Consider the following 22,986-nt stretch of genomic DNA (forward strand, 5'->3'; position numbering starts at 1 on the left):
GACATCACCCAGCCCTAGAGGTTATTGTTAATTCATTTCTAAATTGGGATTTCAAACCAGGTCTTCGCCATGTGCTCCCAGGGTGGGTTATGTACAGTGCAATGCAAGGAAACTGTGTAATGCATATTCATTTCTAGGCTGTAAGTTATGCTGCATCGGGAAGAAATGAGAACGGTGGCGAGGGTGGCTGCAACAGGAGGGAGGTTTTTAATCTCATCCTGCGCGCGCGCACACACAGACCGGATACCTGTGCAGAAAGGTGCACCTTAACCTACCATTGAAATGTGGCTGGGTTCTCTTTGGAGGGGGGTCACGCCACACCTTGAATGCCCCCCCTCCTGCGCCACCACTGACCCTCCAGATCTGCAAATAATGAGAGTAACTCGTAATAAAATAGTTGCTTTTATTTTATAGCAAAACTAGGAATTCCACATGCTATTTACAAGAGGCCAAAGGTGTTTTATTTCAAGTACAACAAAATGGATCAGGACATCGAAACAACTCTTTTTATTATTATTATTATTATTATCTTACAGGACTGGACGCCACAAAGCGAAGAAACTCGCACACTCTGGGACTGATGCCGGCGGAAGGGGGTTCTTTTTTGGACGCGTGCAGGCTGCTTCCTTCACCGCCACGCTCCCCATTCCCCCCCCCCGCCCGGCTTGCTCTCCGGAAACCCGCCCTGGTGGACCCTTTCAGGTGCAGCTTTAGATGGTCATGGACTTACACAAGTATCGACACAGCATGCTCAAAGCCTCCCCCTCCCCAACTTGTTTCTGGGTGCCTGGGGAGCTCAAGGGGCCCCACGCCTGGGGGCTGGAAGGAACGGCTCGGGGGCAGGAAGAGTTTGTGGTAAGGCAGTTTGTGGTCAGAAACCTCTCCGTCTCTCTTTCTGCTGCCCTGTCCTCCTCCGTCTCAGCCAGGGAATCTTTTCGTCCTGGACAGAACTCCGTGGGGAGAGGGGGTGGCGGAGGCAGCAGCAGCAGAGAGCCTCTGGGCCCCCAGCACTTGAGGGGGAGGAGTGTGGATTTTGTGTCAATTTTGCCTCTTCCACCTGATTTAAGGCGGTATAAACCTCAGCCAGGCTCTGGAGCCAAAAGGTCTGCCCCAAGGGGCCGGAAACACCCCCCTGGCTCCTTTTAAACATTGGTTTCAAATTTTATTTAGCTTCCAGCCTGGTTCTTTAGATTCTCATGCCTACTAAGCAGAGGAAAGTTTGGTGTGAGCGGGAGGGTTTGTAAACTGAACACAAGTGAACTGGGTTAATTTAGGTCCGTGAGAAGAAGTCCTCCTCTCCTCTCCTCTCGGAGTATTTGAGGGTAAATACTCCTCAATGTTTGGGGCTTGTCAGCAGCCCTGAATTTCCACACGCCTTTCTTTGAACGGGGTTGCAGCCAGGAAATTGGGGTGGGGGGGCACTTCTGTGTCGCATCTTTTACCCCCTCCGCTTTTGGTAGGCTAAATATTGGATGAGCAAAGAAGGGCAAGGTTTTTAACAGCTACATTAGGTTTCCAAAGCATGTGTGTGTTTTAAAGGGTGGGCTGGACTAGATGACCCTTGGGGTCCCTGCCAGCTCTGCAATTCTAGGATTCTGCTATTCTTCTTGTTGCAGATAAAAGGGGAGTTATCTCTGTATCCAGCTGTGTGAGGAGCTTTTGCAGTGCTCAGAGCCTCACTCTAGGCCAGGGATTCCCAAACATGGGTCTCCCAGCTGTTTCTGGACTACAATCCCTTCCACTAGCCTTGCTAGCTAGGAATGGTGGGAATTTTAGTCCAAAACCAGCTGGGAGACCCAAGTTTGGGAAACACCGGTCTGGGCTTTTGCTAGAGTAAACCATTCCCTGCTGCCCTGCTCAGGGTGCAGGATCCGGTCCTCTTGGATCTTCCCTTTCAGTGCCACCTGGAGACCTTCATTATCACAAATACCTGGGGAGATGTGGCCACAATTATTCATTCCCCTCTCCATTGTTTGCTGGGGCTCCTCTCTTGAGTGTGCTGTAAAACTGTGCATGTGCGTAGCCATGGGGGGGGGCAGCTGCCCTCCCTAAACTTGCCCCCCTAATAAAAATACTGGCTATGCCCATGAAATTGTGCGGTTTTGGGGGGTGGAGGGGTCTGTTTCCCAAGGGGGCAGGAGGGAGATCCAGACCCAGGTGGTGGTTTCAACTGTGAAAACTCCTTAGGATTTGCAGCGTTACACCTGGAATGCTTGTTATGAGGCTGCCCTCAAGGAAGAAGGGGGGGGGGGTCCTTGATAATTTTGCATTGACAGGGTTGCTGCCTGCTCTTTTGTACAGTTGGGACAGGCGGATAGGGGGGCGGTCCTGCCCCATGGCTGCATGGGGAGCTCTGACGTGACTCACTGCAGCGGGAAAACAGTTGTCCCTCTGTCTGAACGCTCCGCGGCAGCTGTCATTCCGCTCTGGAGGCCAGATATTTGAGATGCGCACCTGATGAGGGTGTGGGGGGGCGGCTTGGAGTCCGGGGGTGTGTGTGAGGAGGCAACCAGGTAGCTGGCTGGGAGGAGGAGGAGGAGGGTGGGGTCGGAACCGGGCGTCCTCCGCGCGGACCTTTCGCTGGGTGGGGGAGACTCTGTTCTCCTGACTCATGCAAGAACCTGAATTTCATGTCGGAAACACGGCGGATGGCAAAGTTTCTTTGGGCGGGGGGCGAGGAGAGGGGCGGAGGGGACCCCCGGGCGGCTCTCACTGGAAAGCCTTGGGGCGCTTCATCAGCATCGTCTCGATGTAGTTCTGCAGCTCCTCGTCCTCGCCGCCGTCCTCCTCCTCCTCCTCGCGGGTCTGGCCGTCGTCGTAGAACTCCTCCCGGGGCACCACGGGGCCGCGGAAGCGCGCGTAGGGCGGAGGCTGGAAAGTCCGCGGGTTGATGTAGTTGGAGATCTTGTTGCTGCCCGCGTAGTTGCTGACGCCGCCTCCTCCTCTGTGGCCGCCGCTGCCTCCGCTGGGCCGGGCCGGGTACCACTTGGGCGCCGGGTACTCGTCCCCTTTCAGCACCTCGTTCCAGGCCGCCTCGTTCTGCTTGGGGAGGCGGCGGTGGTGGTAGGACTTGTAGTCCGCCGGAGGGTAGTAGGGCTTCTGCGGGGGCCGCGGCTCCGGGCGGTAGACGGCGTAGGCGGGCGCCTTCTTGGGCTTGTTGCGCGCCGGCGGCAGCGGAGGGGCCCCGGGCCCTTTGGCCTTGCTTCCGGCGGGGGCCACTTCGGGGACCTCCTTCTTCTTCTTCTCCACGTTGTTGATGATGTCGATGACGTCGTCGGCGGGCAGGTGCAGCTTGCTGGACAGCTCGATCAGGCGGTCGATGGTGTTGGGGTCGATGTCGTCGTCGTCGTCCTCCTCCTCGACGGGCGCCTCGTTGGAGCGCTTGTCCTCGGCCACGTTGCCCTCCTCGTCCTCGAAGAGCAGCCCGCTGCCCTTGCGGCGGATCCCGCTCCGCTGCGGCTGCTCCTCGTCGTCGTCCTCGCCTTCCTCCTGCGCGTTGGCCCCCTGGCGCCCGTCCTCCTCCTCCTCCTCGCCGTCCTTCAGCAGGTACTGGAGCAGCAGGTCGGAGGCCATGTCCGCCAGGCGCTCCTCCTCGGCCGCCGCCCTCCGCGCCTCCTCCGCCTGGCGCCGGCTCTCGGCCAGCTCCTCGTAGCGCCTCTGCAGGAGCTGGTGCTCCAGGTGCTGCTGCTGGCGCAGCTTGCGCGCCCCGTCCCAGGGCTCTCCTCCCGGGGGCGCCGGGCTGCGCTTGGCGTGCGCCCTCAGCCGCTCGTACTCCTCCAGCTCCTTGAGGACGTCGTCCCGCTCCTGGGGGGCCGGCGGGCCCTGGGGGGGCTCCGCCCTCTTGGCGGCCGAGCTGTAGCGCTGCAGCTCCTCCAGCATGGACTTGAGGGCGTCCAGCTCCTGCTGCCCGAAGCTTCTCTCCCCAGCCTCGCCCTCTTCCTCCTCCCGCTCCTCTGGCTTTCGGCCTCCGTCTTCGCCCGCCTCCCAGCGCGGCCCTTGCGCCTTCTTTTCCGGCTGCTCCTGCGCGTCGGAGCTCTTGGTCTCGCTGCGCACCCGCTCCTCGTTGGCGCTGGGCTCCGGGTTCAGGCTCTGCCCGTCTCTGGGCTTGCCGGCCTCGGCCTGGAGCGCTTGCAGGAGGACCGCGGCCAAGGCCTTGGGGTCCACGTCTTGGAAGAGGTCGCCTTCGTCGGGGCCGCCCCGCTTCTGGTCTTCGGCGCCGAGGGGTCCCGGCAGGATCCCCCGTCCGGCTGGAGAGTTTTCAGGCTGGGGGGACTCGCGGTCGTTGTCGCCGCCGCCGCCGCCTGGGCGGGCCTCCTCCTCCTGCCCCCTTCCAGTGGGGAGCGCAGCAGCGCGGAGGTGGGACTGCGCCAGGAAGAGGCAGAGAGAGAGGAGCCAGGCAGCTCTGCGAAGGTGGTGAAGGCACGGCATCCTGCCCCGCGGAGAGAGGTGCTGTGCAGGGGAGACAGAGAAAGGCGAGGTCAGAGCGGCATGAAGTCGAGGAGACCCCCCCTCCCCATTCTCTCTCTCTCTTTTCTACACAGCAGGAGACTCTTAATCTCAGGGTTCGAGCCATAGGGCGAAAGAGCGCTGCATTGCAGCGGGTTGGACTGAATGACCCTCAGGTCTATGATTCACGCGCACAGATTGAGTGGTCTTGTGGAAGAGCAAAAACCCCACGTGCCATGGAATCCTAGGGTTGGAAGGGACCCTGAGGATCATCTAGTCCAACCCCCTGCAGTGCAGGAATAGGCAGCCGTCCCCTGCAGGGATCGAACCTGCCACCTTGACGTTTTCAGCACCAGGCTCTGACCAGCTGAGCTGTTCTGTGTTATGTTGCTAACACTGTTGCATCTTGCAAGTTTGCCACGGCCTTTGGCGAGACCCACAAACTTAACGAACTTCGAAGACGAAACGTCATCCCCTTGGCGGGAGGGGGGGTGCCTCGACCCACAAGCTTTGGAGGGGCTGGCCGGGCTAGGTGACACAGCCCTGTCACCAGGAGGGGGTGGCGGGGTCCTCTGGCGAGCCGCTCTCAATTCCCCGAAGGAACAAGCCTCTTCCTTATTAGGACTTCCCCTTCTGTGGGGCTGAGCCCCCGCTTTTCCCTCGGAAAATGGTTTCTGCCCAGCCCCGCACCAGGCGCAGCGCTCCAGCCCTCGTGTTAACGTGGTCCTCTCTCGTCCCCACATCTCTCCCACTCCCATTTTCTTAAGACCCGGCTGCATCGCGGGGTTTTGTTCCCCCCCGAAGCGTCTCGCTGCCTGAGCGGCGGAGAGGCACGTCGTGTACTGTACGCTCCTAATGGGTCTCTCATTGACAATTCCGTGCATCGCCGCCGGATTCCGGGATCCTGCTCGCCTCGTAGGGTTGCCTGCCTGCCTGCCCGCCTGCCTGCCTGCAAGCGGTGCGCGCGCGCACACACACACCCGGGCAGCTCCTTTCGACAAAACGTCTCTCTCTGCGCGCACGTACAAAACACTACGCCATGCATCTCTCTCTCTCCTCCGCCCCCCCCCCCGCGCACTTTCCCAACTCCGCCGGGGTTGCCAAGGGACGCCACGAGACGGAAGAGCCCGCTCATCGTGCTCAGCAGAGGGAGGGGGGCAGGAGGGTGACGCCACCCCCACTCCTCCGTCGCCAGGACCATCTTCTTGGCACCCGGCTACATCCCTGCATTCTCAGTCTAGGTGTGTTCAGTGGGGGGGGGGGTCTGCTGTTTATCGGAAGTGCATTTTGAACTGGCAGTTTTATTGCCCTCGTTTTTGCCTTTTCCACCAAGCCTAGATTTTCCCCGTACTGTGAGGGGAACGAGGAGGCTCTTCCGTCTGAATCGTGCCGTGGAAGAGGGGAGTCTGCGGGGGTCCGCTTGCAGCTAGATCTGGGGTCCCCATAATTCTTTCCCTGCCTCCCACCCACCACCCACTTTCCTGGAACTGCTCCTAACATCCTCATTTCATCGATTGGGGTGTTCTTTCCTACACCCCGCTATTCGGCTTTATATGGGACCGATGGGATCTTCGTTTCCCCCCACCCCGCATATAAGAGTTATTATAGAACAAAGAAGTCCCCTGCTCGCGCCCCCCCCCACGCCCACCTTTTCTTCCTCAGTTATCTCTGAGCTGTGGGTCACCGGGCTGACTGGTTCTGGGGAAGCGAAAGCGTCGCCCGGCGCCTCCCCACATCAGAGAGCGCGCGCGAAAGACCTGCTGGCTCGTCTCTCGCTCGCTCGCTCCCCCCCCTCTCTGCAGTCCCCACACCCACCGCCCACACATGCAGGGGAGGAGATGACTAGCGTCCTCAGCGCTGCTGCCGCCGCCTCCCTCTGCCGGCTGAGACCCTCCGCTGCCCCCCTCTTTCCCAACACCCATTCACCTTTAGAAAGCTGACCCCCGCTCCAATGCCGTTGTAGCAGCCCCCGCCCCCCATTTTCAGCCCCTCTGCATAACTTAGCCCCACCCCAGTTTCAAGAGATCCTTCCCAACAACACCCCCGGATTCCTCGCCATCTCCAGCCTTCGCACAATTCCTTTCCAGGTCCCGATTCTTTTCCCCACAAGCGTTTTTCCTCCCCCTCCCCCATCCTCAAGTGATAGAATCCCCTGCCCCACATCTGCGTCCGTCTACCTGCCATATCTCGAAGCGGCCGAGCCCGCACCTCCATTTCTCTCTCCCCCTCTACGACCGGCTTCCCCCTGTCGCTAGCGAATGGCGCCCGCCCCTCTTCGGGAACCGCTCCAAGGGGACCACGCTGAGCCCCGCATCTCGGGGCAACCCTTCTGCAAAGCCGCGGAGGGGGGGGAGCAGACGCCCTACTCGCCAACCGGCGGTTCCCATCTTGGAGACGCGCAGCCGCCGCCTCGCCTTAAAGCACCGCTACCGGGCAGCGCTTCCTTCAGCGCCCCCCACCCTCTCTGACCAGCCTTCCAGGGATGGGCGAGGCGGGCCGGGGGTTGTCCTCTAGGACCCCCACCCCTCTCTCCGCCTGTGTAATGACTCTGCAAGGGAGGGGGACGCGTTACCGGCTCCGTGGCAGCTGCGCCGGCCGGGGGTCTCGGGTCCGCCCCACCCCTCTGGAGTCGCTGGTCCGCCCGCCTGGCTCGGCCTTTTCCGCTCGCTGGCTCGCCGGGGCTGCGCTGCCGCCGTTCAGCACCTTGGAGAGCGGCTGGGCTGGGCGGCCGCTTTTGTACTTCCAGCCGGGCCCACGTGGGGGGCCCCATTGACGTCAATGTTCATTCATAAAATTCGAGCACGATTGGAGGGGAGCCCCGCGCCTGCGCAGAACCGGGGGGGTGGAGGAAAGAAAGGGAAAAAAGTCCAGCGAGCGAGCGAGCGAATGGAATGAATGAAGGGGATGAATGGGAAGAGAGAGTGGAGTGTTGGGTGAATGAATGACTGAAGAAGAATCGGGAGGAGGAGAGAGGGATTCGTGAATGGGCCGGCGGGCTGGGAGACGGGGCCTGGGGGAGACACGGAGGAAGCCTCGGCTCAGGGGCCTGGGGGAGGCTTCTCCGCCGCCGCCGCCTCTGGCCGGTGTGGGCGCTCGGGAGCGCGCTGGCGGGCGAAGACCCCTTTGTTCCCAGGCGCCGCTCCGAGAGAACCTCTCTCTCTCCCGCGCCCTTTACCTCGGGGCCGGGGCGCGCAGGGCGCCCTTTGCGGGAGGCGCCTGTGGACGCGCACGCAGGTAACCAGACGAGGTGGGGCGCGCTAGGAGGACTTCAGACGGGCGCTCGCCCGGAGAGTCCACGTCGCCTTCCTGCCCCCGCGCGCGCGCGCCAGTGCGGACCCGGGGCGCGCCTCCTCCTCCTCTTCCTCCGCGCTTTAACCGGCGGGTCTCCTTCTGCGCCCTCGCCTCTTGCGAGCGATTCGATGGCGAGATGCGCTCTGGCTGGCTGGCTCTCGGTCTCCCGACGGCCCGGGCACTTCACTCCCGGCTCCCTCCCACCTGCGCGCTCTCGCGCCTCTCTCCTTCCAGCCCCCTCTCACCGCGGTGCTCGCCCATTCATACAAAGAGCGTCCCCCCCCCCCAGCGCCGCATTTTAATCCTGCCCTCCATCCCTGGACGGCGCTCCTCCTCTTAGTTCCCAGGTTGATCAGCTCCCGCCCCACACTTTTGGGTGGGGGTACGTGCCACCGGGTGCTTCCAGCCTCGGGGGTGGCAGGTGGGGAGAAGGGCAGGGGCGATGAGTCACCCTCCGCACGCTCTGCAGTCCTCTGCGTCCTTCACGCCCCCTTCACGGTCCTGGGAGTGGGGGTTGGGGTGGGCGTTGCGGTGGCTGCTGCTCCGGCTGCTGCTGCAACAGCCCCATATGTGGGGGGAGGGGAGCTTAGGGCAGGGAGAGATGCTTACAGGTGGAACCCCCCCCCCAACACACACCTCTCCCTTTCTGACGTTCCCCCAAAGATGCTGGTTCCCTCTCTGCCCCTCCCCCAACACTGTCATTCCTGTTTTGCTGCAATGAATGAGGGGATTCATTTTGCGCCCCCCCCCGTGCTGCAGTGGAGGGATCTACGCTGCACAATGCTGGGGGTGGGCAAGCATCCACGGGAAGGTCATTGACACCCCCCCCCTCCTTAGCTGCAGTTGAGCAAGGTGGCTCCGTCCCTGAAGCCCTCCATGTATGCACACAACACTAAAAGGGTCTCTGGGGGGTCTTCCTGCCCCATTTCAGTGAACTCTGCCCCCTCATCCCCCAACCCAGATGCAGGGGCTCCTCAGCAGCCCAGATTTAAAGCTGAAAGGGACATTCACAAATCCTTGGGACTCAACAACATCTCATTGCCTGAATGAAATCCCACCTTCTTGCCCCCCCCCCCCAAGTGAAAGGTGTCTGCTTCTAGATTTTTGAGCAACCTTCTAGACCCTTTTTGGGTTGGGTAGGTTTCAGCCATGATAAACCCTCAAAGCAGAGCAACCGTCTGCATGCCAGCTGTCGAATAACATCAAATATTGGAACCCGCTCAAGGTGTATGAAATATTCTGGATGCTAAACACAGACCAAATTGTTGGTAGACGTGGCTGTCGAGCATTCAGCTCTAAGGAGAAGGTTTGCCAGCAGATTTCTCTCTCCTGAAATGTAGGATTGAAACAACAGCTGTGTACATCTTGCCGTCGCCTCTGTCCTCCCTGCTCCCACTGCTGGTTTCTGAAGACGTATAGACATGACGTTAGCCACAATTCATACTCGCCCTGTAACTATTTGTGTATTTTCATGCACTCTCCCCTCAAGCCAGCTCCAATCTGAACTGGAAACTGAAGACACACCAGCATCCCCTTTTCAGCTCAGCTGAGAGGTGGGCATTTGAGCCGGCCATTGAACATGTGCAGAGGGCGGCTTTACAAACAGGAGTTCCAGGTGGGGGTGGATTGCAGGTGTGTGGGGAAGCAGACAGGTAATGCACGTCAGGTGACGATATTGCCCGCTCCCCTTACACCCCCTGGGGCAGACAAGCAGTGAGTCACTCAGTTGTACAGCACTGTGAAAATGCGATTTGAAACTTGGGGAGGCGGAAGAACCTCAGTGCAGGCAGAAAAGCTCAGTTGGTGGAGTTTAGTTTTAGATTTGATATCCCGCTTTATCACTACCCTAAGGAGTCTCAAAGTGGCTAACAATTTCCTTTCCCTTCCTCCCCCACAACAAACTCTCTGTGAGGTGAGTGGGGCTGAGAGACTTCAGAGAAGTGTGACTGGCCCAAGGTCACCCAGCAGCTGCATGTGCAAGAGAGGGGAAGTGAACCCGGTTCACCAGATTACGAGTCCACTGCTCTTCACCACTACACCACACTGGCTCTTGACTCTTAATCTCAGGGTCATAGGTTTGAGCCTCACGTCGGGCAAGAGAGTCCTGCACTGCAGGGGGTTGGACTAGATGACCCCTGAGGTCCCTTCTAACTCTATAATAGAGTGATTTTTGTCTTAAGCTGCTATAGTACCCATAGGCTCCTTCCTGCAGAGCGAAGGCTTCCTTGGAGAGAGACGCTAGTAGTCCACCATGTGGCTAGATTTATGAAACCAGAGTCCATACATGCATCAGGACCATACGTTGCCATCCTGTAAGAACGTAAGAACATATGACAAACTTGCAGCTGGATCAGGCCACAGCCCATTTCCTGTGGTTTCCAGCAACTGAGATTCAAAAGGAATTCTGCTGCCTCCTCCATGAATCCGTCCCACTCTCTTCTAAAGCCATCTAGGTTGTTGGCTGTGGAAGGGAGTTCCGCACCTAAACTCTTTATTTTATCTATTCTGAAGCTTCCAGCATTCAGTGTCATCAGATGTCCACAAATCCTGGTGTCATGGGAGAGAGAGGGAAACTTTTATTCCTCCATGCCACGCATAATTGCATAAACTCCTGCATAAACTCTAAACTGCCTGAAAAGCCCCCCAATGCTGCAACCCCTCCTCACAGGAACAGCCCTTTATCTGGAGTGGAACAAAAACCCATCGAGCTCAACTCCTTCCCTCTCTGGTATCCATACTCTCCAGGCAGCCTTTCTGTGAGGTCAGAGAGCAGCACAAGAACCTCACACCCCAAAATGCAGTCCTGGGTCCCTTCCCTTATTGCATCACTTCCTGTGTGCAAGACTGGACCTCCCTGCGTTGCGCAAAGTTAAATGCAGTTACTTCCTGTGTGGCCCCGTTTAAATTCGACAGCTCCACCACAAACAACAGGAATGGAAGAAGTTCGCTGCAGTTGGATACAGCCCAGCACCCTGTTCTCTGTCAGGTGCACCAAAGTGGAGAGGCTCACCTGCAGGGCCTCTCTCTCCCCGCCCTATGTGGAAATGTGTGGATTTGAGACCTTCTGCACAGTGGCGTAGCGTGGGTTGTCAGCACCCGGGGCAAGGCAAGTAATTTGCGCCCCCTAACCCGTGGATTTGCGCCCCCTAACCCTAACCCCCAGATGTTGCGCCCGGTGCGGCCCCCTGCACCCCCACGCTACGCCACTGCTTCTGCATGCTAAGCAGGTGTTCTGCCACTGAGATCTGACTCCTCTGCTTCTTCTAGGAGGACCTGCCGCCCAATCACAGACAGGAGACTCCAGGATATCATATCCTCTGAACTTTTGTGGCGGGAAGGGGAATAATCAAAACTTTCTCTCTGTTTCCTCCTTCCACTACTTCACACTCTTTTTCTTACCTGTGATGGAGGGAGACATTTCTTTGCTCTCCTCCAGAGAGCAGTCCCCCTTTTGAACAGGACTGTGGATATTAATAATAATAATAATAATAATAATAATAATAATAATAATAATAATATTTTATTTATATCCCGCCCTCCCTAGCTGAAGCCGGGCTCAGAGTGGCTAACAACAGTATCAAATTACAGTGGTACCTCGGGTTAAGTACTTAATTCGTTCTGGAGGTCCGTTCTTAACCTGAAACTGTTCTTAACCTGAAGCACAACTTTAGCTAATGGGGCCTCCCGCTGCTGCCGCACAATTTCTGTTCTCATCCTGAAACAAAGTTCTTAACCCGAGGTAATATTTCTGCGTTAGCGGAGTCTGTAACCTGAAGCATATGTAACCTGAAGTGTATGTAACCTGAGGTACCACTGTAATGGCAACCATTGGGCTAGAGTTCTGTGAGGATTACCAAAGGTAAAGGTAAAGGGACCCCTGAGCATGAGGTCCAGTCATGGGCGACTCTGGGGTTGCAGCGCTCATCTCGCTTTATTGGCCGAGGAAGCCGGTGTACAGCTTCTGGGTCATGTGGCCAGCATGACTAAGCCACTTCTGGCGAACCACAGCAGCACACGGAAATGCCGTTTACCTTCCTGCCGGAGTGGTACCTATTTATCTACTTGCACTTTGACGTGCTTTCGAACTGCTAGGTGGGCAGGAGCAGGGACTGAGCAACGGGAGCTCACCCCTTCACGGGGATTCGAACCGCCAACCTTCTGATCAGCAAGTCCTAGGCTCAGTGGTTTAACCCACAGCGCCCCTTTGAGGATTACCAAAGGAGGTAATCAAAATTTTATTTATTATTTACCCCCCTCCTTTGGTAAACATTTAAGGATGATTGCCTGCCTGGTTTTCATCACTGTGTCTCTCCCCCACCTCTTCCACCCACCACAGGCCAATGGAGACCCCCTTGCTGGCACAAGCCACAACTCCTCATTCTGCCCCTCCACATAGAAGAGAATTAGAAGAGTCTTCTGGATCAGGCCAAAGGGGGCCCATCCAGCCCAACACTCTGTTCTCACAGTGGCCCACCAGATGCCCTGTTGCAACGCCAGCAAACAGGACCCAAACACAAGAGTCCTTTTCCCTCCTGGGGGTTCCAGCGACGGGTTCAGAAGCATCGCTGCCCCAGACCACAGAGGCAGAGCAGGGCCACTGTGGCTATTAGCCATCGATAGCCCCCTCCTCCATGAAACAGGGTTCTTAAGACCGCAGAGACCAGAGGAGGGGTTCCTTGTTGGATGAGTTGCCCAGATGGTACTGTGGTCTAAACCACAGAGCCTAGGGCTTGCCGATCGGAGGATTGGCGGTTCGAATCCCCGCGACGGGGTGAGCTCCCATTGCTCGGTCCCTGCTCCTGCCAACCTAGCAGTTCAAAAGCACGTCAAAGTGCAAGTAGATAAATAGGTACCGCTCCGGCGGGAAGGTAAACGGCGTTTCCCTGCGCTGCTCTGGTTCGCCAGAAGCGGCTTAGTCCTGCTGGCCACATGACCCGGTAGCTGTACGCCGGCTCCCTTGGCCAATAAAGCGAGATGAGCACCGTAACCCCAGAGTCTGTCACGACTGGACCTAATGGTCAGGGGTCCCTTTACCTTACTCCATAAAGGGTGAGGTGAGAAGCAATGGGTTTGGGGTGAGCAGTGTGGTCTAGAAGCTGTGAGCCTGCAGGGGGCAATAGGGAAGGGAGCCTGAGCTCCGAGGGTGGGGGTGTGTGAGCAGCCTCCCCACATGTGACCCCTGGCCCCTTTTCATGCCATGGGCTACCTGACGCCCTCCTCCAACGCCCACATTGACTCACTCACACAATCACTCCTACCTCCTCCTCCTCCTCGGCCATTTCCCATCCTTTCTCCTGGAAAATTAGCTGCTCCCTCCCAGGGCTAATGCCGGATTTCCGGGCTGTCAGAGCTTAGATTGATGCCTGGTGAGTGAGTCACTCTTGCAGCAGGAGCCTCTGATTGTGTGAATGAATCAACGGGGCTGGATCCCTGCCTGGCTGGTGTAAAGCAGGGCTGCTCTCCCTGGATCTCTGCCTCTCTTCCTCGACTGCAGCAGGAGGGGGCTGGCCCAGAATGAGGAGCCGCAGGTGGAGGAATTGTGGGGTGGGGGTGCTGGACCTGCGGAGCAGAGGGGCAGCCCAATTCAACAGAGGCTCCCGGATTCAATTTCATGCTTGGCCAGATCCAGTGGGTGGGTGGACAGATGGGAGAGGAGGCGGAGGGAAGGAGTGGTCTGCTAAGGACCACTTCGCTCACTTTCCGGCAGGCCTTCTGGCTGCGCTGTCAGCTACACCCCCTTCCTCCTATGCGGCCCACTACTCTGCAATACCTCAGTGCCCGCCCGCCCCCCCAAAAAATCCACACAAAGTGAAAATCCAGTGCAAAGCGGGGGTAGCACCAGCCATTCACCAGGGAATAAAATCTGGAAGGTTTGCAAAGGCAAACTCCAGGCCGTGGCCCCCCAATCCCTTACAGAGGTTGCAAGGGCCACACCCAGACAATCTTCCTGAGAAGTTTGGCCGAGGGGCTTGGAGGTAAGGCTTGAGGGGGAAATGCTCCCTCCCCAGGGCCTCACTCCTTCCCTTCAAGGCTCCCCTGTGGGTGAGCCCCTTCCCTGCTTGGGCTAAATTAGGTTTTGCTGGATCAGGCCAATGGCCTATCTAGTCCAGCGTCCTGTTCTCACAGTGGCCAAACAGATGCCTCCTCTGGGAAACTCTCAAGGGGGACTTGAGCGCAAGAGCAAAATTATTCCCTCCAGCACCTGACTCCAGCTGTGAGGCAGAGCAGAACCTTCACAGCTGGTAGTCACTGGCAGCCCTCTCCTCTGTGAATTTGTCCAGGTCTCCTGTGGCAGGGAGTTCCACATGTTAACCCTGCACTGCATGAAGAAGGACTTTCTTCTAGCTGCCCTGAATCTTCCAGTGTTCAGATCCACTGGGTGCCCACGAGTCTTTGTGATAGGAGAGGGGGAGCAATTTTTTCTCTTCCCACTTTCTTTGTGCCATCCATAATTTTACAAACTTCCGTCACTTTGCCTCTTACTCAACTTTTCTCTAAGCTGGAAAGTCCAAAATGCTGCAGCCTTTATGATGGAGATGGACTGAGCTTTAAAGCTGTCAATTAAAATTTAAACCTCTTGTCCCATGTGTGTGGGAGAATTGTGAGAGTGAACAGGCTGTGAAACCTCTTTGGCAACTTACTAGAAGCTAGGAATTTTTATCCCTGTTTGTGGTCTGCTGACCTGCCCCTCTTTGTCCCCGTTGCTAAGAATGAACCACTCCTTTCCTTTCAGCAAAAACAAAAAAGTTTACTTACAATTCAATGCAGACAGCAAATACATCAAAATAGTAAGTACTTCTTAGCTACAAAATTCAAAATAAATTCCCAAAAGGTGTGACCTAGAACAATTAAAATATCCAAACATGTGCTATGCAGACTTCTCTCTTCTGTTTCCCTCTCAGACTGTTTAAGTAAACAACAAAAATATAAGGCTTACTCACCTACAAGTCTTGCCAGGATTCAACAGCTCCAGGGATGAAAATCAGACAGGCCATAATACTGAACAATTACCAAAGTGCATAGTCCAAAAATGGTGTGTTCTCTTGAGGAGAGCTCACAGGTATCTTTTCCCCCCATTACAGGTAAGGAGAAGAGTGTGAGAGGAAGAAGAAGTTTTCTATCTTCCCCCTTCCTGCCGCAAAAGTTTAGAGGATATGACATCATACAGTGACTCGCTAGCGGATCAATCCTCCAACAGGCACGATATGCCGTGGGGGCTGCCTCCCCCCAGCCCCAGATGAAGAACACCTGCCTCCTCATCACACCTGTCTCCTTTTCTTCTCCATTATTCTGCTCTGGGGACTTTCTTGCCTGCCTCCACATAGGCCCTTCCTCTTGCTGCCCATTCATTCATCCATTCACCCCCTTTCTCTTCCACCCCTTTCTTTCAGTTTGCAATTCCTGCAATGGGCAAAATGACCTTTGGGTTCCCTTCCAATTCTACGATTCTGAGAAACAGCTCTCCCTTTCTCAGAGGCCCTGCTTGCCCTCCCCTCACATCCCTCCATGTCTCATCCACTCCCCCCACCCCCCCATTCTGCCCTTCAACACAACCAGCTGCCCTGAATCCCCCCCATGCACATCTTGACCTCTGCCTGCCTGCCTTCCTCCCTCTGAACCTTTGACTTCTTCTGCCCTTCCCCAAAGTGGACAGACCTGTGCGATGGGGGTGGCAGCAGATTTCCAGCCTCCCCACAGCCCAGGAATATTTTTCCTTTTTTTTTTTTTGGTAAACAAATAAGCTGTGATTTTTTGCACCCATCAAGAATAACAGACTCCTGCGAAGATTATTTATGGCACTAAACACTCTCTGCGAGAAATCAGAAGTCATGAGTCAGAGGCCTGGGGCGCTCCTCTGTTCGTTGAGCGGAGAGGAATGAGAAGGCAGAGGCACAACCAGGGATTCGGTTTGCTGGTCCCCCAGCCCCCCAAACCCAGTTTATAGCAGGGGAGATGCTGGGGCTTCTGCCCCGCTTGCCCCGATCCCAGGTTTGGGGGTGATTCTCTGTTGCTGGGCAGCATAAGCGGAGGTTGGAGGGCAAGAGAGAGGCTGCAGGTCCTTGCCGCACTGATTCGAAGTAGGTTGCAGAGCCGAGTCCTGGGTACAAGTGACGCCCCACTGACTCAATCCTGAGGCAATATTTTGGTCTGGTAATTTACATGTGGGCAGCTGCTTCAGATCCATCCCTACAAAGAGGCTCCATTCGGACTTGGAGCCTCGCCAGGTTGCCAGGGAGGGGGGAAGAGAGGCGTGTGGGTCAGCTGCCGATCTGGGAACACTTCTCCCACCCACAGATGACTGAGGGGGCAGGTCTGCATCAGGACTCCCTGCCCCACTGCAGCCTGCCATGTGGTGAGGTGGGGATGCCCTCTTGATGTGTGGAGTGGCCATGGGTTCAGGGCAAGCCCCACTACGCTTTCTCAGGCGCAACTAATGGAGCTGCCTTGCCAGGGCAAAGACTGTCCGTCCACCTGACCCTCTTGTGTTCCTGAATCTGGCCGGCAGCATCACTCCGGCTTCTCGAGGCCCAGAGGTCTCTTTCGCACTGCTGGGTGGATTTTGATGAGCAGGAGAGGATATTTTATTCATTTCTTACCCCCCTCTTTCTCACTTTGTGTGAGAATGCAAATACCTATTTCAGCAGAGTGATATCACCATCTGTGCACAGCTCATCTCTAGAAGCTTTTAGGAGAAGGTTGTACAAGCTTCTGGAACAAATGATGACACCCAAGGATACATTAGGCCGGCCTGGATTACGTTCTCCCTTTATGTTTCCATCTTAACAAAGAAACCACTCTCAGACTGTTAAAGTAAACAAGAAAAATAGGTGGTTTACTCACATTAAAAGTCTTGCCATGTTTCAACAGTGATGAAAAGCAGGCAGGCGATAATCCTGAAAAGTTAAAAAAAGTCCATAGTTCAGTTCAAAATGGAACTTGCAGAGATGCTACCCCACTGTAGCTCAGAATCAGAGTGTGCAGTGGCAGAAAGAATATTAAGTTTTCTATTGTTCCCCTTCCCGCCACAAACGTTAAGAGGACATGACCTCACAGAGTCCCGTTCGTGATTTGGCCGCAGACCCTCCCACACCCACCATGTATAGAATCCTAGAATTGTGGCTTTGGAAGGGCCCCACAAGGGTCATCTAGCCCAACCCCTGCAATGTATGTCGGGAACTGGCTTATGCACAGTGCTCCACCCAGTTCAGTACTGCCTGCACTGACTGGCAGCAGACATCATGGTGAGAGGAGCCGTCTCTCGCATGTGGAGCAAGTGGGCTCAGGAGGCTGGCTGCAGGTCTGGGCTGGCTCCTGAGATAGGCATTGCTGGGCCAGGAGGCTCCAATTTAGCCCAGTGTGAGGCTTTTAGTGCTCTTGCTTTAACAACGTGTGTGTGTGCCCCTGCTGCCTGTTAGTGCTGTGTGTGTTGGAGGGGTGATATCAGGGTCAGCTGGAGCGGGGGCTGGTATGGGGCTGCTGCCGCTTTTTCTACTTCTTCATGCAGCGCAGAGTTGAACTGAGGAACTCTCTGCTACTGGAGGCAGGACGGCCACAGCCTGGATGGCTTTAAAAGACGATGGGAGCAACTCCATGCAGCAGGAGGAGACTATCAGTGGCCACTAGGCCTGCTTTCCCTTTGGGGCACCGGACTGACCACTGTAAAGACAGGACGCTGGCCTCGATGGGCCCCCTTCGGCCTCATCCAGCAGCCAGGCCCTCCTGGTGTTCTTGCCTTGCTGCTGCTTCTGGAGCCGCCCCCCCCCTCTCTCTCTCGGCGGGGCGGGAGGCTGAGCGTGTGAGTCACAGGCGGGCAGCAGCCGAGCCAAGCCATTCAGGAGGAGATGATGATGGCGGTGATGATGATGATGAGACATCCTTTCTGGTTAATTAGGCACAGTTTATAGCTCTGGGGTGGGAGGGGCAGGAGGGAGGCGGCCCCCCTCCCACTGCCTCGACTGGGGGGGGGGATTTGTAGGGAGGAGGAGGAGGAAAGGAGCCGCCGGAGCTAGTTGTGTGTCTGCGTGTGTTGCGCGTGTTGTGAGTGCCTGCTGCTGCCGCTGCCAACAGCGAAAAGAGCAAGGCGGGCGGGGGGGGGGAGGCTGAAAGGGAGACTCATCCTCGGCTGGCGCTTCCCTCTCGCGTCGGGGGAGCTCCGTGGCGCGGGGGGGGGGGCTTCGCCCTTGGCCCCAGCTCAGGAGAGAGAGGATGGGCCAGGAAAGGGGAGACCGGACTCCTGGGACCTCTGCCAGGAGAGGAATGGAAGGGATGTGAGGGCGTGGGCGTTGGGGGGTTGGTGAAAAGAAATTGGGGGGAATCAGTGGAGCTTCTCCCCGGGTTGGACCAAAGCATGGGTAGGCAAACTAAGGCTCGGGGGCCGGATCCGGCCCAATCGCCTTCTCAATCCGGCCCGCGGATGGTCCGGGAATCACCGTGTTTTTACATGAGTGGAAGGTGTCCTTTTATTTAAAATGCAACTCTGGGTTATTTGTGGGGCATAGGAATTCGTTCGGTTTTCTTTTCTTTTCTTTTCAAAATATAGTCCGGCCCCCCACAAGGTTTCAGGGACAGTGGACCGGCCCCCTGCTGAAAACGTTTGCTGACCCCTGGACTAGAACGACCCTGGGGACCCCTTCTAAGGGCGAGGGAGAGGGAAAGGCCGGATCGGAGCTCCGGGAAACTTCCTGTAAGAGGCAAATGACTTGCCTGAGGAGGAGGCGGGGGTGGGGGTGGGGGGTTTTATATATTAAGAAGCAGGGATGTTGTGGAGAGGGAGTTTCTCCCCACTTTCTTCCTTAGAGCCCCCAGACCACACAGGCTGCGATTCCGCTGTGGTTCCTGCACTGCAGAGGGGCTGGACTAGATGATCCCTGAGGATCCCTCCCAACTCTACCATTCTGGGAATCTGCAGGCTTCCCACTGGGACGGAGTGGGATCGGATTCAGGGTGGGGCAAAGGAGGCGCCTGCTTCTTGCGGGCCAGGGTTTGGCTCACTGCCACCGGGCGGCTTTAAAGGGGACAGATCCATGGGCCGGTGGGGGGGGAGCTGTGTCCGGGGCTCAAGAGAACCTCCATGTTGACACGCGTTCGGGAGAGAGTGGCGCTCTTGCCCCCCCCCCCGCCCCCCGCCCTGCATCATGCCTTCTGAGTTTCACCAAAGTGCTGGCTGGGTCGTGTGAAAGGCTGATGCGCACGGAAAGGGCAGCTCTTGCCAACTTGCCTCTCCCGTGGCAGAAATTCCAGGAGGAGGAGGAGGCCTCGAAATAAAGCGGCGAAGCACCTCCCTCCCCCCCCTCTATCCTTGTCAAGGTGAGAGGCAAAAAGACCTCCCCCCCACACACACAAACACACACACACACACTCTGCAGAAGAGTCATCCTGGCTGTATCTCCTCCCCGTCACTCTCCTTCCAGCTGGTGGGGCACGTGATGGCAAAATAGGGAGCTGGAAATAGCCCGAGATGGGGGGCCCAGCGCGGGCCTTGTGTGTGTGTGTCCCGGTGGGCGAGTGGGCGGCTGTGGCACAGCACGTGCCAGCGGAGAGAGAGAGACGTGTCACGCTACACCGGCGCTGCTGCAGCCCACCAGGCGAAGCTGTTTCTCCGCCGCCTCTCGACGCTGCTACTCCTGGGGTGCTTCGCTCCCCGTCCCCCCAAAGCTCTCCCCTACAATGCAGGACCCCTGCTCTTTGCAACGGACCCACCCCGCTCCCACTTCAAGCGCAAGAGCCATTTCTTCCCTACAAAATCTCACACTTCGTTCAGAGCCTGTTGCTGCAATATTTGCGCGCGCTCTGTGCTTCAAATATTTTTGAAAGCGCAGAACCAAAGGGTTGGAGAGGGGACCCCCAAAGGTCATCGAGCCCAACCTCCCTGCAATGCGGGAGTCACGGAGTCCCTGACAGGTGCCCCGCCCCGCCAACCTCTGTTTATAAAACTCCGAGGAAGGAGACCCACCACTTTCCGAGGTCATCCGCCCCATTATCCAACAGCTCCGATGTGCCCCCCACCCCGCTTAAAAATCTGTCAGGATCTGAGCGCAGGTGGAAGAGCCGGTTGTCCAAATTCAAGGGGAGGGGTGTTGATCTATCAGCACTTTTTAACGGCTGAGTTAGTGCCAAGCGCCTGCACGGGAGAGGGGCCAGTTTTGTCCTCTCCCGCAGGATCCGGCCTGTTTAGGATCAGGTTTTCTTTGCACCTGGGAACCACGGAGAGGTCCGGATCCTTTGAGCAGGGCTCTTTCCTCGATCCCATGACCGGCCGCCCATAAAGTGTTTCTCAGGGGTGTAAATGAACTTTGCGTTTTGTGCCCGGGACTTGAAGGAGCCTGCCTGGGTTTTGCGCATTCCGGCGTGGCGAGGGAACCTGCCGACGCGCTCTCTCTGCAGCTGCCCTTTGTAAATCTCTCTCTCGCCGCGTGGCCGACAGGGAACGAACCCGCGAGAAGCAGGCAGGGCGTGGGGCTCGGTGGGCTTGGCCTCTCGGTCAGGCGGGCTGCGTTTACGAGGGAATCGGGGCCTAGGAAAACGGGGTCACCCGGCGCCTTTGCCGGTTTCTTGCTCCAGGGAGCGGCTTCCTTCAGCACCTCGGACAGCTGTCCCTGGCGGTTCTCCCTGGCCATTCCCGGCTTCCTCCCAGGCGCTGGCGGGGCTCAGGAGAGGTGCTGCGGGGGCTCAGACATGACTTGGAACCTGCCCCCCCCTTTGGAAGCCCCAGCTGCTACAGTCAGCAGTGGAGGGGCTGGTTGCAGTTCAATCAATCAATCAATCAATCAGCCTTTATTGGCATGCAAAGAAGTCAGAATAAGGTTGTTTGCAGTTGTTCCGGAAAAGTACTTTGCAGCTGCTCAGGGGCACTCACGAAAGCGTGAAACGAACCTCTGAATGGGTGGTGTGAATGAAACGAAGCGTGCCGGCGGTGGCGTTGCGTGGACGCGTGTATAGTGGATGGGGCGGGGGGGGGGAGTTTGCGTGTGATCTGGAGAGCCGCGCTCTCTCCCTCGCTGTTACGCTCCGATCTCCGTTTTGGGCTTTAGGAAGCGATGAATCACGCGGCCGCGCGCGCTCCGAAGTGTTATCAGCTGCTTGCCACTTCGCTTTCGTCCTGAGGCGGGGAGCGCGGGGGGGGGGGCAGGCAGGAGAAATGAATGCCATTACAGGATGGGGCGGGGGGTGGGGGGTGGGGGGCGGGCGGAAGGCGCACGCGAGCGAGCTCCAATCCCTGCAGAAGAGCATTGGCCTCTTTCCACTCTCTCTCTCTCGTCCCCCCTCCCTCCCCACAAATATCCACATGCAAACAGGCTCACTGCAGGTATCTCGGGTGGGGTGGGGGCGAAGGTGGGGGCGAAGACGGACGGATGAGTCACAGTTAATGAAGGTTTGCGAAGGATGAACCGCTTTTCCGGTGTCGCCTCGGCCTTTCGCTGCCACCTTGGAGTGCGGGGCGGGGCGGGCGGGCGGGCGGGGGGGAAAGGAAGCGATTAATTTCTCAGAAGAGGTGCCGGGGGCCATTTCAGGAGCGCGAGAAGCAAACACCCCCCCCCCCCGCCGCCGTCAAAGGTTGAAAGAGCCGCGTTCCGATGTGGTCAGGATTAAATGGGGGAAAACGATCCCTCCGCACAAACCTCGCCAGCATCGCTGTCGCTGTTTGGCGGAACCGGCGCGGACCAATCGACCCTTACCTCGCTGGGATGCGGGGGGTGGGGTGTACCGAGGGCCGGGTCCTGGTTCTTAGCAAAGGGCACGTGGTTTTTAGGCCCCGCGACAACCCCCTGCACTTAGTGGGGGCGAGGGAAAGGGACTCTGCACATGCTCTAAGGAAAGGTGGAGGAGGCAACTCGCTCCTCCATGAATGGAGTAGGGGGGCAAAAGGAGGCAACTGGCTCCCTCCCCACTTCACAGAAAGAGGCGTGCAGCGCCCGGCACTGGATTGTATTGGGAACTGGGCTCAGTGAGGCTGTGAGCCCCGGAAAAGGTTTTCGACCGGGGACAGCAGAGGCTTCGGGGCTGCTCTCCGCATTCGGGCCTGGGGTGCACTCCTGGGGTGAGGGGTTTGCATCTGAAAGCTGCTCCCACCCGCCGGTCAGCACAGCCCCCCCCCAGCCTCCCCCTCTTCCTCCTCCCGCTCCGGTGACGCAGGAAGCGGCTGCAGAGAGTGAGTCACGCCGCTCCGAGAGCGCTTCAGAGACCAGCGGCAGCTAAATATAGGGCGAGGGAGAGGAGGAAGACTAGGGGGCCACGAAAGCTTTTCCCCCACCACCACCAGAGGCGCCCCATAGGGAAGGACAGCTAGGAGGGGTGAGATCTGGCCAGGGTGGGAGAGGTCAGTAGTGGACCTCCCTCCCGTCTCCCAGCTGAGTCTCTGGATCACTTGTGGGGAGGTGGGAGGGTCTTCGGAGCCCCCTGCCCCCTCCGCACAGAACTTTAGAGAATCATCCAGGGCTTCCCTGGAAGGGGACGACGTGGTGGGAGCCTAACAGAGCTCTACCTCTGAGAATGTGCAGGGAAAAGAATCCTTTCCATCTTTCTCAGTAGCTACAGGCAGCCCCTCACAGCGTTTGGGGGTGGGGGGAGCCAAAGTGGAGAAATTGTGAATGCAAGCTCTTTACCTTTCCTCCCAACAGTCCTGCGGGCTAGACCAGGAAGTGCAGCAGGCCTCAGTAACTAGCAAACTGCGCTCTGCTTTGCAACTTGATCTCCTGGTAGTTTTCACAAAAACCCTGCGAGGAGGGATGGTGCTGTTCCCTGAAAGAAAGGGCTGGGTGGCTGAGGCTGGGAGAGGGAGAGCTAACCACAACTTACTGGAATAGGCCCCAGGGGTGCCTCCTAGCCCAGCATCCTGTCCCCCCCCCCCGGGGGCCAGCCAAATCACAGAATCTGGTTCCCTCCCTGCAAGAAGCAAAGTTACAGGGAACGAGGCAGAGGGCCTTCTCGGTGTTGGCGCCTGCCCTGTGGAACACCCTCCCACAACTATCAGACTTTTAGAAGACATCTGAGGGCAGCCCTGTTTCAGGAAGTTTTTGATGTTTGATATTTTAATATATGCTGTAAGCCACCCAGAATGGCTGGGGAAACCCAGCCAGATGGGCGGGGTATTAGTCATGGAATGGTAGAGTTGGAAGGGACCCCCTGGGGTCATCTAGTCCAACCGCCTGTGATGCAGGAATCTCAGCTAAAGCATCCCTGATGGGTGGCCATCAAACGTATGCTGAAAAGCCCCCAAGGTAGGAAAGCCCATCACCTCCCAATGTCAAA

At 57.4% G+C, this 22,986-nt stretch overlaps 1 protein-coding gene across 3 annotated transcripts; it reads right to left on the minus strand.

Annotated features, from left to right (window-relative positions):
- Positions 1-2,589: 2,589 nt before the first annotated feature.
- Positions 2,590-14,804, minus strand: VGF (VGF nerve growth factor inducible). Of its 3 annotated transcripts, none has more exons than XM_081886574.1 (2): positions 14,679-14,804; positions 2,590-4,449 (listed from the first exon to the last, which is right to left on the minus strand). In XM_081886574.1, the coding sequence occupies exon 2, from the start codon at positions 4,426-4,428 to the stop codon at positions 2,710-2,712; it is 1,719 nt and encodes a 572-aa protein (XP_081742700.1). In that variant the 5' UTR covers positions 4,429-4,449; positions 14,679-14,804; the 3' UTR covers positions 2,590-2,709. The 3 variants fall into 3 exon arrangements, with proteins under 3 accessions (XP_081742700.1, XP_081742698.1, XP_081742699.1); XM_081886572.1 differs by lacking the exon at positions 14,679-14,804 and adding an exon at positions 7,019-7,231; XM_081886573.1 differs by lacking the exon at positions 14,679-14,804 and adding an exon at positions 6,095-6,195.
- Between the last annotated feature and the right edge of the window lie 8,182 nt (positions 14,805-22,986).

This window comes from Podarcis melisellensis, assembly GCF_964234715.1.
Source record: "Podarcis melisellensis genome assembly, chromosome: 13".
Classification (NCBI taxonomy): Eukaryota; Metazoa; Chordata; class Lepidosauria; order Squamata; family Lacertidae; genus Podarcis; species Podarcis melisellensis.

Excerpts from the sequence above, each read along its gene's own strand:
- VGF (XM_081886572.1), bottom strand. The coding sequence starts at position 7,216 with ATGGGGCCCCCCACGTGGGCCCGGCTGGAAGTACAAAAGCGGCCGCCC. Across the intron at positions 4,450-7,018 it reads GCGCAGCTGCCACGGAGCCG|CACCTCTCTCCGCGGGGCAG; the intron begins GTAACGCGTCCC and ends TCCCCTGCACAG.